Source organism: Tasmannia lanceolata, unplaced genomic scaffold (genome assembly GCF_043159265.1).
Source record: "Tasmannia lanceolata isolate RefF3 unplaced genomic scaffold, GAP_Taslan_0.1 ptg000012l, whole genome shotgun sequence".
NCBI classification, from domain to species: Eukaryota; Viridiplantae; Streptophyta; class Magnoliopsida; order Canellales; family Winteraceae; genus Tasmannia; species Tasmannia lanceolata.
In genome coordinates this window covers 33,615,089-33,626,884 of record NW_027518689.1, presented here as the reverse complement: position 1 = coordinate 33,626,884, position 11,796 = coordinate 33,615,089, and the positions used below count along the sequence as shown (strand labels likewise).

At 37.8% G+C, this 11,796-nt stretch overlaps 1 protein-coding gene across 1 annotated transcript; it reads left to right on the top strand.

The window, feature by feature from the left end:
- The first annotated feature begins 7,613 nt into the window (after positions 1–7,613).
- Positions 7,614–9,954, top strand: LOC143887912 (salt tolerance receptor-like cytoplasmic kinase 1). Its single transcript, XM_077392159.1, has 2 exons — positions 7,614–8,415; positions 8,750–9,954. The coding sequence occupies exons 1-2, from the start codon at positions 7,785–7,787 to the stop codon at positions 9,427–9,429; spliced, it is 1,311 nt and encodes a 436-aa protein (XP_077248274.1). The 5' UTR covers positions 7,614–7,784; the 3' UTR covers positions 9,430–9,954.
- Positions 9,955–11,796: the final 1,842 nt, after the last annotated feature.

Genomic DNA, 11,796 nt, shown 5'->3' with positions numbered 1-11,796 from the left:
TAAAAACAAAAAAATTAATTAAAAAAATTCAAATAAAATTTCATTCCGACCGGACTTGAATCAGAATACCACCTCTTGGGGCGAGAAACATATCCCAGCATTATTTCCCCTGTAATTCTGCCACGACGCTATTTCCACCCTCTTGATTCCATTCATTTTTTGAATTAAATGTCAGAATATGGTGGAATTATAATTGGATACTGATTTCATTCCATTCATTTTTTGAATTGGATGCCGATTTCAACACCTGATTCCGGGCTATCCAAATGAGGAGCCCCTATTTTACTTTGTTAATGAGATATTTTATATGGTGTAAGCCCTTATAGTGCGGTATTTTTCAAAACGTACTGTATGGATGACACCATTAGATGATCCAAACCGTCCATTTGATGGGCTATGGTCTAAATAGGTTGTGGCCCAAAATTCATTTCCATAGGATGATCCAAGCCCTCCGATCGATAGAGGAACCGAATATTATGGAAACCTCTAATATGACAAGTGAGTGTCGGCATCATTTCCTGTTCAAATAATCCATAGACAAAAAGAGGATTGCTAGCAAAACGGGAATCCGTGTTTTTGTTATAAAAAGATGGTATTCAACCTTATTGCACCTGCACAAGAACACAAGGAATAGAGCTCTAATCTCCAGGAAACACCAAAACCCCTGTAAAAATGGAGAATTTATATGATGGGTGGCCGTGAAAACACGTAAAGTCTAAAAAAGTAGGTACGACCCACTTTTTTTTTTATGATCCAAACGGTTCATCTGTTTGGGCACAACGTAAATAGGTTGTGTCCCAAAAATCATTTCCATAGGATGATACTAAACCTCCGATCTGTAGAAGATTCCATAAATGATTTTTGGAAATCTGCATATTCAGATCAGTTCAGATCGGAGGGTTAGAATCATCCTATGGAAATGATTTTTGGGGCACAACCTATTTACGTTGTGCCCAAACAGATGAACGGTTTGGATCATCAAAAAAAGTGGGCCGTACCTACTTTTTTGGCCCACTTTTTTAGACTTCACGTGTTTTCACAGCCACCCGTCGTATGAATTCTCGTAAAAATGATAACTTTTGTCTTTATTTTCCAAACGGGTTCCTGTTTTGGAAGTATTTTCCATTGTAAAACCTGCAGATTTTTTGTTCTTTCATATAGACATACTTTATCCTCATATTCTTGGCCTAAATATGTCTTTTTCTCAATCTGTATATGCAGCTAAGTAAAAGCCATGCCTCATATGAATGCATTATTTTACCAAAGTTTTATCACAATGTAAGGGTGCCTGTCTAAAACCTTGTAACCATCCTCATCTTGATAAATTATTTGATCAAGGGCCGTATGAACACGTAAAGTTGGTACGAAAAAGGTACCACCCTTGATATTTGATCCAACAGCAGCTCCTCAAAAAGTGAGCTGCTTTTGGATCAAACATCAAGGATGAGATGATGAGTACGTGTTCGTACGGCCCTTCATCATATAATTTCTGATCTCATCCTATAATGAAAATGGGATGATGAGTACGTGTTCATACGGCCCTTCATCATATAATTTCTGATCTCATCCTATAATGAAAAAAGGAGGAAGAATCTATGAGAAGAGAAAAAGGAAGAAAAGGGGGGAAAAGGGAAAATATGGGGAGGGGTCCCACATCCTATCTCTTGATTATATATGTCACTTAAATAGGAATTATAGTATACACCACTAGGGGATCAACGCCTATCAATTAAAACAAATAAACTGAAGTAAGTGCCTAAAGAAACACATAAAAAACATAGGTTCCGTTCCGCAACCATTTTCTCCCGGTTTTGCTTCACTCAGGCTCTGTTCACTTGTTTTCCCAGGAAGGGAAAAGAAAATGTTTCCCAAGAATCTGACGTGGCATTAGGAAAAGAAATTCAGGGAATCTGTGCAGAAAAAGGTTTCTCTTGACTGTTCACTTGTGCAGGAAAAGGTTTCCAGGGAAACTGCTTGCCCTTCTTTTTGAACTAGTTTTCCCGGGAAACGAAATCAAGGCCAAAGTAAGCGAAAGATGTAAATCAGAGTTGCTTTTGGAAGATTCTCATTATCATGATTCCATCTGTTTTTTCTAGAGATAATGAGAGGTCTTCTTGAACACGGCCTTAATAAACGTAATGAAACATAAATAGATTGGCATACGCTAGTTTAACTCTCACACTGCTATCTTAGGCTCTTCTACACCAATCTTCATAGATTATCGGTAGACAACATCATTAGGAATTGGAATTTGCTTTTTTTATTGGCATCGTCCCTAAAGCAATAGTAGCTAGGCTGAAACGCCCCTCCTAGGAACATTTTTAATGTCAATGTTGACGGTTGTTCCCTTGGCAATCCAGTCATAGCAGGAAGTAGAGGCATTTTTAGGAACTTTGTGGGCGATATCATCTTCTCTTTTTTGGTAGGTAAGCTGGGATTGAACCACCGACCTCTTGGTCAAGGAACAAAGCCTTTTGCCAATGAACTAGAGGCTCTACCCCCTATCATCAATTCTTCTGCTAGCACAATTGGTTATAATGGCTCATCTAAAGCGAGGTCCGTGCTCTTCATTGCAGTTTGTGCATCTTCATCAATCAGATGGAGGGGGCCAAGAAGTAGAGAGAGAGAGAGACTTCCAATTCTTTACAATGGGCAAAAGAGAATCGAGACTATTCATGGAGATTAGCTAAGTTTATTGATGAGATCAGAGATTTGAGTATGGATAGAGCTATATCTTTTTTCTTGTACCTGATTCTAGTCTGACCAACTTGGAAATGTACAGAAACTTCTATGGTTATGGCCATGATACACGCCATGATCTGCAGAAGCATAAAGGATATGGCTGTAGAGGTTGAGTAATTATATAAGATGTTATATAAAACTGCTAAAAAAACTCAAAAATCATTGCCCATTTCTCATTGTAGAAGTATGTAAAGTATTATATCAATCACTCACAAATAATAAGAGTTAAAGAAAATGTCTAATGGCACAATCAAAGCAGATCTTAAAAAAAATACTGTCTTAATTTTTATAAGAAACATCAACCCTCTAGTCTGTATCATTAGCCAAACTTCTTCATCATACCTTAGTATTAAAATTTGTGAACTTCATCCCATTCAATCCTGATTTTCTGAGGCTGATTTTAAAGCTTTCCAAGTTCTGCTTCCGTTCCAATATTTTTTTTTACCAAGCAAGAGGGAGAAGTGGGAGGGTGTTTATTAAACTCTCTCCACCTTTTTCATTTTCCAATATGGGACTAAACTTTTGGTTCCCACAACACTTCTACCTCAAAACACCTTTTAAAAAATAGAATATTTTTTTATTTCCAAAATTACTTTCGAAACTGTTTTCCAAAAACACTTTATTTTGAAAATCTCTAACACTTTGTAGCTAAGTTTGCAAATAAGATGAACTTCAATAATTTTATTTCGAAATCATGATTGATTTCGGTTGCATCCAAAGCGGCCCAAGAATTGTGCATGCAAAATTACATTTGGGCCACGTTTGGATACCCACAAGATTTACAATTGGATTTCTCACATTTGCAGTTGAGATTTGGAACTGGATCGGATCCTTCGATTTCCAAATCAGTTACAACAGTGAAAAAAATTCTGATTTTCAAATCTTTTCTGTGAGACATTATTTGGAAATCTATTTGTGCTGCAGCAACAGCAAAACGTCCCTCCCTCGCTCCCTCCCTCCCTAATACAACATGAGCATCAGGATGATTGATGTATTTTGTATCCAAAACTCAAATCCAAATCCAAATACACAAACATGAGGTATCCAAACGTGCCTTGGTTCATTGTATCTCTTCTCATTTACCACCACTATAAAAAAAACATTCCATAGAATATTTGTAGGACTAGTTGCGAGATATGAGTGGGAAAAGGAGAGAATTGAGGTGGAGGTAGGGGAGCGTGAAAAGGTCTTAAAAGCTAAAACAGGAAAACAAGAAAGTAACTCCAAATAGGCATTTTCTTTCATTAGATTTTATGGATTTTTTTGCATCCCTCGCCTCCCCCCCACCCACCCACCCACGCACCCACCACCACACACACACACACACACACCCACCCACCACACACACACACACACTCATTTCTCTGCCTCTGAGACCCTCTCACACACATTTGTCTCCCACTCCTTCCTTCTCAGTCCCTCTCACACATTTGGGCCCTCGAATATTCCATGGAATAATTTTTCATGTTTGCCAAACATGACCATAGTGTTTGACAATGCTCATTTTATCCTGTCAGGCTTCAATTTTGTATTTCCCTCTACTTGTTTTACACATACCATAAACTTACATCATGTCCCCAAGTTCATGCTTCTGGTAACACAACCCAATATCAAATTTTAATTATCTTCTGGTTGTTCTGTGTTGTTTGTTTTGTATATATTTTGTTGCTTCCCGGAATGTGTCTTGAGTTTGGTGTTTTATGTATGTTTCAATGGGCTAAGCTCATCCACTGCATTTGAATACTGTTATAAATTCTCTTATGTTTCTTCTTTTAAATTCCGCGGATAAAATGTCTTAGGCATGGAATGATTCTTCTCTGTTTTCCTTATCATTAATTATTAAATCTGTATAGAATCCATAGACCATATCAAAGGGGACCCGAACACGGTTTTTAAACCGAGTAATTTGGTCCCATGTTGCTAATAATTTAGATTAGACAAGCGATGAGTACATCACTTTAGAAGTTGAGATGTCACTTCTTTTAGCCCAAATCATCAAATAATCAAGGAACAATTGCCAATGGGGGACAAAAATTAGGCGGAATTATCAACAGACCCATGCTTTTCAGAAATTATCAACGAGGGACAAAAGATGTCTTGTCATTAAAAGCTGGACGAAAATGCCATTTTCTTAAGCAACACGTTTTGCCTTTCCACTTTTCCCTCTTCTCTCTTCTTTCCCTCTTTTTTTTTTTACTTTTTCATTTTCAACTTTGTTTTTTTACCTTACTAGTCATATTCTTCATCACTTAGCCACCGTTAGAGGTGGGAAAGCTCGAAAACTTGAAACGTGAGTTCATTCCCATCTATCGCTCTATATCTAGGTTTTGTTTTAGGGTTTTGCATTTCTACTTCTCCCTTTCATCGGAGGATGAGGAAGATGAATCGTAGAGTAGAAAGAAAAAAACGGTGAACATAAACGAGTGAAAAAAAAAACAAGAAGTTAAAACGTGTTCATAAGGGACTCGATAAGCTCATTCGGAATTTGGTAACCCCATTTTGATACTGGATAACCCCAACCCGAGAGACTTGAAAACCCCCTTCCAAAACTCCAGTACCCTCGGCCAATTTTAAGGGACTTGATAAGCTCATTCGTAAATTGGTAACCCCTTTTTTATATTAGATAACCCCAATCCCAAATACTTGAAAACCCCCTTCCAAAACTCTAGTATCCTCAGCCAATTTTCAGGAACTTAATAAGCCCATTCGAAAATTGGTAACCCCATTTTGATACTTGATAACATCAATCCCAGAGACTTGAAAACCCCCTTCCAACACTCCAGTACGCTCGGCCAATTTTGAAGGACTTGATAAGCCCATTCGGAAATTGGTAACCTCATTTTTTATACTAGAAAACCCCAATCCCAAAGACTTGAAAACCCCCTTCCAAAACTCCAATACCCTTGGCCAATTTTTAGAGACTTGATCACCCCATTCGGAAATTGGTAACCCCATTTTTTATACTAGATAACCCTGATCCTAGAGACTTGAAAACCCCCTTCCAAAACTCCGGTACTCTCGACCAATTTTCAAGCACTAGATAAGCCCATTCGAAAATTGGTAACCCTACTTTTGAGAGTTACTAACCCCCTTCCAGAGAGTTGATAAAGCCCTTCTGCTACAAAACCCCCTGCTTGTAGCAACTCTTCTAATGGTATTACAATTCTTCTCATGATAGAAATAACAAAAGAAATGGATGTTGTTTTCATTAAATGTGCTTCATGTATTACATCCAAATTTGTGTATTACAAAAAAAAAAGTAAATCAAAAAATGTGTAGCCATCCTTTCATGTGAGTGAAGCCATCCATGCACTATCTCCAGAACACACCCTAAAATACAAACCGCTTAAACCCTAAACAAGATAAATAAAAAACAGATGAATGAAAAGAAAAAGAAAACAAAACCTAGATACAGAGAGATAGATGGTAAGAACTCAACATTCCAGTTTTCAAGATTGGCTGAACAATGAGGAAGATGACTAGTAGGGTAAAAAAAAATCAAAAAAGGTGATAATGGAAAAGTACAAAAAGTGGGAAGAATAAAAAAATAAGGTCAAAACGTCTTGTAAATGCCAAAGGGCATTTTCGTCCAGCTTTTACTGACAAGACCTCTTTTGTCCCTCGTTGATATTTTTTGAAAAGCATGGGTCCTGTTGATAATTTCGCCTAATGTTTGTCCCCCATTGGTAATTGACCCAATAATCAAATCCATAATCTTTATGAAATTAAAATTATATGTGAGTTGTGTTAGGAAGGAAACATCAACCAACCACCTTCAACATCAATATCACCATTTTTCTAACACTCTACGACGTTTCCTCTTCAAATAATTTCTATTTTTTTACTTTTCCTTGTCTACTTTCATCATTTAGTAGCATCTCAAAATCTTAGAAATAAAAGTACAAAAATTGGCTTTCTTGACTTTAATCTAGTGCAATAGTGCCAGAGCGCATGTGTGATTAATTCTATGGGCCCCACATGGGACAAATATCTTACACGCCGGACGATCCTAACCGTCCAATAGATAACTTGTGAGGATTGCATTTAGGGGTGTAACTCTAGTCAATTTTTAGGAATTCGGACTGAGCTTTTACCGTATAATTGGGTTTGGGTCGGGTTGATTCCAATTCATTTTTTCAGCAAAAGCTCAACTCGACCCGTCCCAAGTTTGATTGCAGCCACCGGACAATAGTAACCGTTAGATCAAGAATGACCAGGTTGTTTGCATTCGATGGCATCCACAGGACGATCCTAACCGTTCGATCAAGAAGTTGCGAGGATTGCATTGTATGGCACCCATCGGGCGATCCTAACCATTCGATCAAGAACTTCTGAGGATTGCAATGGATAGCCGTCCATATCGTTTGAAAGGTTGAACTCCTCTGATCGGACGGTCAGCATTGTGAGTCATCTATACTGGGCCCACCCACAAGCATAAAGGACCTCTGCTAACTTGCAACCTAAGGTGACCAAGCTAAACGTGCACCCACGTACTAAATATCTCGTAGCAGTGTAGCACAAACCCCCTCCTCACAAAAAACCAAGAAGATCACGTTTGACATTGAATGCTTTACATCTGACCGTCCGATCTCCGAGAATGAATCCAAGTCAGTGTAGTCAATTTATCTCGATATGTGGGCCTGGTCTAGTTTGAGGATAAACATAGATGACCCAGGCCCACCTAAAAATAAGCCTTCTAATTGGCTGTATATGGGGTCCATCCATGTGAAAACAGTTAAAAAGATAACAGCTGGCACCATGTGAGAGGCCCCACTTTTTCTGAGAAAAGAGAATGCGTCTAATTAAATTTTACTCAGACGGGTTTAAGCTTTTAATTTACGGAGAGTTTCTGCCTAGAAAATGTCATTCGACCATAAAAGCTGGTGAAGCTCTCCTTTGATGTAACTGAAGAAAATAAAATTCAGGAAAAAATCCTCACAGTCAACGTTAGTGGCTGGAATCTGAGATGTCGTGTGTGGGCTAATCTATCTAACATTATAAGCTCCCACCACTTTCTCGTGTTTGAATAATCCTTTTTTTCTATGGCTTTTTCTTCAATCTCTCATAAGATTTCCAAAATGCTTTGCTCTAGATCTGCTTGTCTTTCTGTCTGTGGGTTGTATCCTTCAATCTTGTTCTTAATTTTCATATCCTTCCAACCCAATTTCTCTGTAGCTTCCTTTAACATACCCACCTCTTCACCACCTTTAAAAAGAGATAAAACAATCAGCACAAGTCAAAGAATTCTCATAGCTCTGAGCATTTCAGTTCTGTTCTTCACTTTGGTTCTTCTCATGGCCTACTTTAAGTGTTTAAGATTCAAGATTAGAAGGAAATCCAAGCAGGATGAAGGTGGGGAACGCGGATTGGTGAAGACCCATGTTGTAGATCGACCCGATTCGCAGTCTCATTCGACAGATCTTTCGAAGGATTTGGTTAGAAGGTTTAGTTGGGAAGAGATTGAGAGTCTTACTATGAATTTCTCTTCTGCAATTGGAGAAGGTGGATTTAGTACTGTGTATTTGGCCTGCTTCGCGGATTCAACCTTGGGGGCGCTCAAAATTCATACGAATAGTGAGCGACTCAACCGGGTTTTTAAGCAGGAACTTGAAGTCTTGATGCACATCCGCCATGAAAACATTGTCAAGCTTTTGGGTTACTGTGACGAACGAGGTGGGTTCGAAAGCAAATCACTGCATTTTCAGATTTCTCCTTTGATAATATATGTTTTTCTCCCCTGTTTTATTTTCTTGTGAAATTTCGGTATAATGGTAACTAATTTGATTTTCTATATATGTTCGTCTGCAAATTTCCCAAATGATAATCAAAATGCCATTGATTTGTTAGGAAAGAAAAATTCCTGAAAATTCTACTGTTCTATTATTTCCCAAACTTCCCAATTGGCAAAAGAAAAGGCTGTAGAATCATTGAAAATTCCTCTCTTTCTTTCCGAATTTTCCAAATGGAAGACAGATAAGCTAAACAGTCATATCTCTGTTTCTTGCAGAAGAAGGTGTATTGGTATTCGAGTACATCGCAAATGGGAGCTTACATGATAAGCTTTTTAACATTCAAGAAGGAATGGGCCCTCTTCTTACTTGGAATCGCCGCATGTTAATCGCTTTCCAACTTGCCCGAGCGATCGAATACCTCCATGACAATTGCTCTCTCCCAATAGTCCACAGTGACATCAAAACTTCCAACATCCTCCTAGATGAACAACTCAATTGCAAGCTTTGCGATTTCGGGTTCGCAAAAATGGGTTTTTCTTCAACAATTCTACCATCATCCATGCATCCATTGATGGGTTCTCCTGGTTACATGGATCCTCATTACTTAAGGACGGGAATGGCTTCGAAAAAGAACGATGTTTATAGTTTCGGAGTACTAGTCCTGGAGCTAATCACTGGAATTGAAGCCTTTTGTTCTGAAAAGCAACAGTTATTAACATATGTTGCTAGCCCAATATTGAAAGACACTACAAAAGTTATAGAAATGGTGGATTCTAAATTGGGAGAAGAATTTGACAAAGAGGAGGCTATAACAATGGCTTACATAGCTTCTCTTTGCCTTTGCCCACAACCCAGTTTGAGGCCTTCAATGGCTGAGATCTTAAGAATCATGAAAGAGAAAATCTCATCAGTCTCCTTCGCGGACGCCGGAGAATCAAAAGACACTGGCAAGTGACAAATGTAAATTTCAGTTTTCAATGTAAAAAACAAAGAGAAGAACATAGAAGGTTACTTCAAGTAAAAAAACGTTGGTAATTTGAATTTGAAGTGAAAAGGATTAGTAGAATGACAGTTCTGCTCTCACAAGTGCATGATGATGAGAATTCCTTGATGGGTAGGATAGTCATTGGAAAGAAATAGGGGTGTTTGGGTAATTTGGGGGTAAATGTTTTACCCCTTGTATACACTGTGGATGTATGTATGTTATGTGTGGATTGTGCATAGAGAGTGGGGCTTGAATGAGAAAGGGGTCCTTCGCATTGGAGACATGAATGTTGATAGACTGAAAAAGTAGTGCTTTTTCTTTTCTTGGAGTGTAAGGTGGTAATAGATTGCCGGGTGTTGATGGCACTGAGGTGGGGAAAAGGAAGGGTTCTGACTGGAATTTCGAGGGTGAAAGCTGAGGCTATCTATTAAAGAATTTTTTATCATAAGGTTCTCTTTCACTTTGCAATAAAATGGAATGAGTATTCGCTTTCTTTCTTTTGCTTTCCTCATTAATGTTGTGAATAGACTTGTAGCCTGTGGTGGGTGTTGCTATCATACGCCCTGGGACTCAAAACTCTTTGGGTGGTCCCCCCCCCCCCCCCTCTTGCTTAGTTCTGGAAAAAATTATCTAAGTGTATCTGATTCCTCGAATCCGTCTTTGGGTTAATCTAGTGCTGTTCGTCTGTGATTGTCCCAACCAATTGAGCCCCAAACAGATTATTGGACTCAAAATTAAACGTAATTTTGTGTCTAATAATCAGTTTGGGTCTCAATCAGTTGTCACGATCTCAAATGATGAGGGAAGGGTTCCCCTTAACAGAGTACGAGCAATTGTCTGGCTTCAAAACTCCTTGATACTAAAAATCCACATGTAATGGCCAACCAAGAAGGTGCAAGCCAACTCTAAAAAGAGGGCCACAGGTGAAGGAGAGTTTTAAAGTATAAAAGATTAAATAAAACGATCTTCAACAGCTTAACCCTTTAGAGTAATTGGTCGTTTAACACTATCCATGTAAGCAAAACAGCTAATGTAGTGTGGGTGGGTCTTTTTGGATGCCACCAAAATTGATCCTTATTTGAATGGGATTTGCGACCTCAAGTGAATTAAATGAATAAGACAAAATCTGTTGAAAAGCGAACTAGTGTGGCTGCTCTCACATGCAACAGCCAGCCACGAAATGGTCCCTAGCAAATCCCTATTTGTAAATAAGTTTATTTTTTGGTCTGTTTGGATGAATGGAAATATATTTTGGAGAATTTTTTTCTATGGATAATAAATTTTCAGCATTTGATAAATTAATTTTTCATGGATTTTTTCTAAAATAAAAGTTTTTCTTCAAAGAAAATTGCAAACCTACTAGACCCTGGAATTTATTTCAGCGGAATACTATTTTCGATGGAAAACTTTTCTTCCACAACTTTTTTCCCAAGATCAAAACCCCCCTCAGCCCACGTTTGGATTGCAATTTTTTTTTCGATTTTTTTTCTTTCCACAATTTAGAGGGAAATTATATGGTTGTGGTTAATTTAGAAGGATATCATCATAAATTGAAGGTCTATCCAAATAAAAATTGAATAGGGTTGGTTCAAGTTATCTTTTTTCGTGTGTAAAAAAAGGTAGAAATTTTAGAAATATTTTTCCACTCCAAAACTTTCCGGAAAATTCCGGACAAGTAGAGAGTGCGGATATCATTTTTCTTATTTAAATTTAATTTTCTTATTTATTTTTTATTACTTATAAATGGCACATTACAGCCTCGCTCTTTGAAGTCATTAACTATAGACCACCTTTGGTGCCCTTAAAAACTATTTGCATATGCCCTTACATCCAAGTGGATTTGAAGTTAAGTATGATTATTTACAAGGCACACAGGCCCACTTTTTGGCAGATTTTGTCCTATTCATTTAATTCATCCGAGGTGACCGTTCTTTCCTGCAAAAGTGAGCTGCGAAATGGCTTTCTGAAAAAATGCCCAGAAAAATCCTATTTAAAAATTATGGTTATAATATTTTTAGGGAAGTGATATATCCGCCCCTTTTGATCACCAGGAACACCTCCTGTCAGTGTTTGTGGCAATCAGGGGTATTGAATTCTTCTCACAAAAGTACAACAGCCCCTCTTTAGTCAATGATGCACTGACAAGGGTGTGTTCCTGGTTATCAAAAGGGGTGGATATATCATTTCCCTAATTTTTATAGGGGATTAAAGATGCAGTAGTAAATGCCTTTGAAAACACAATATAAAAAGTTGCTAATATGCATGCATCCATAATTTAAAATACTTATCATGAAATTCTAAAAAGTAAAATCTAAAATAATAATCCATGATTCATTT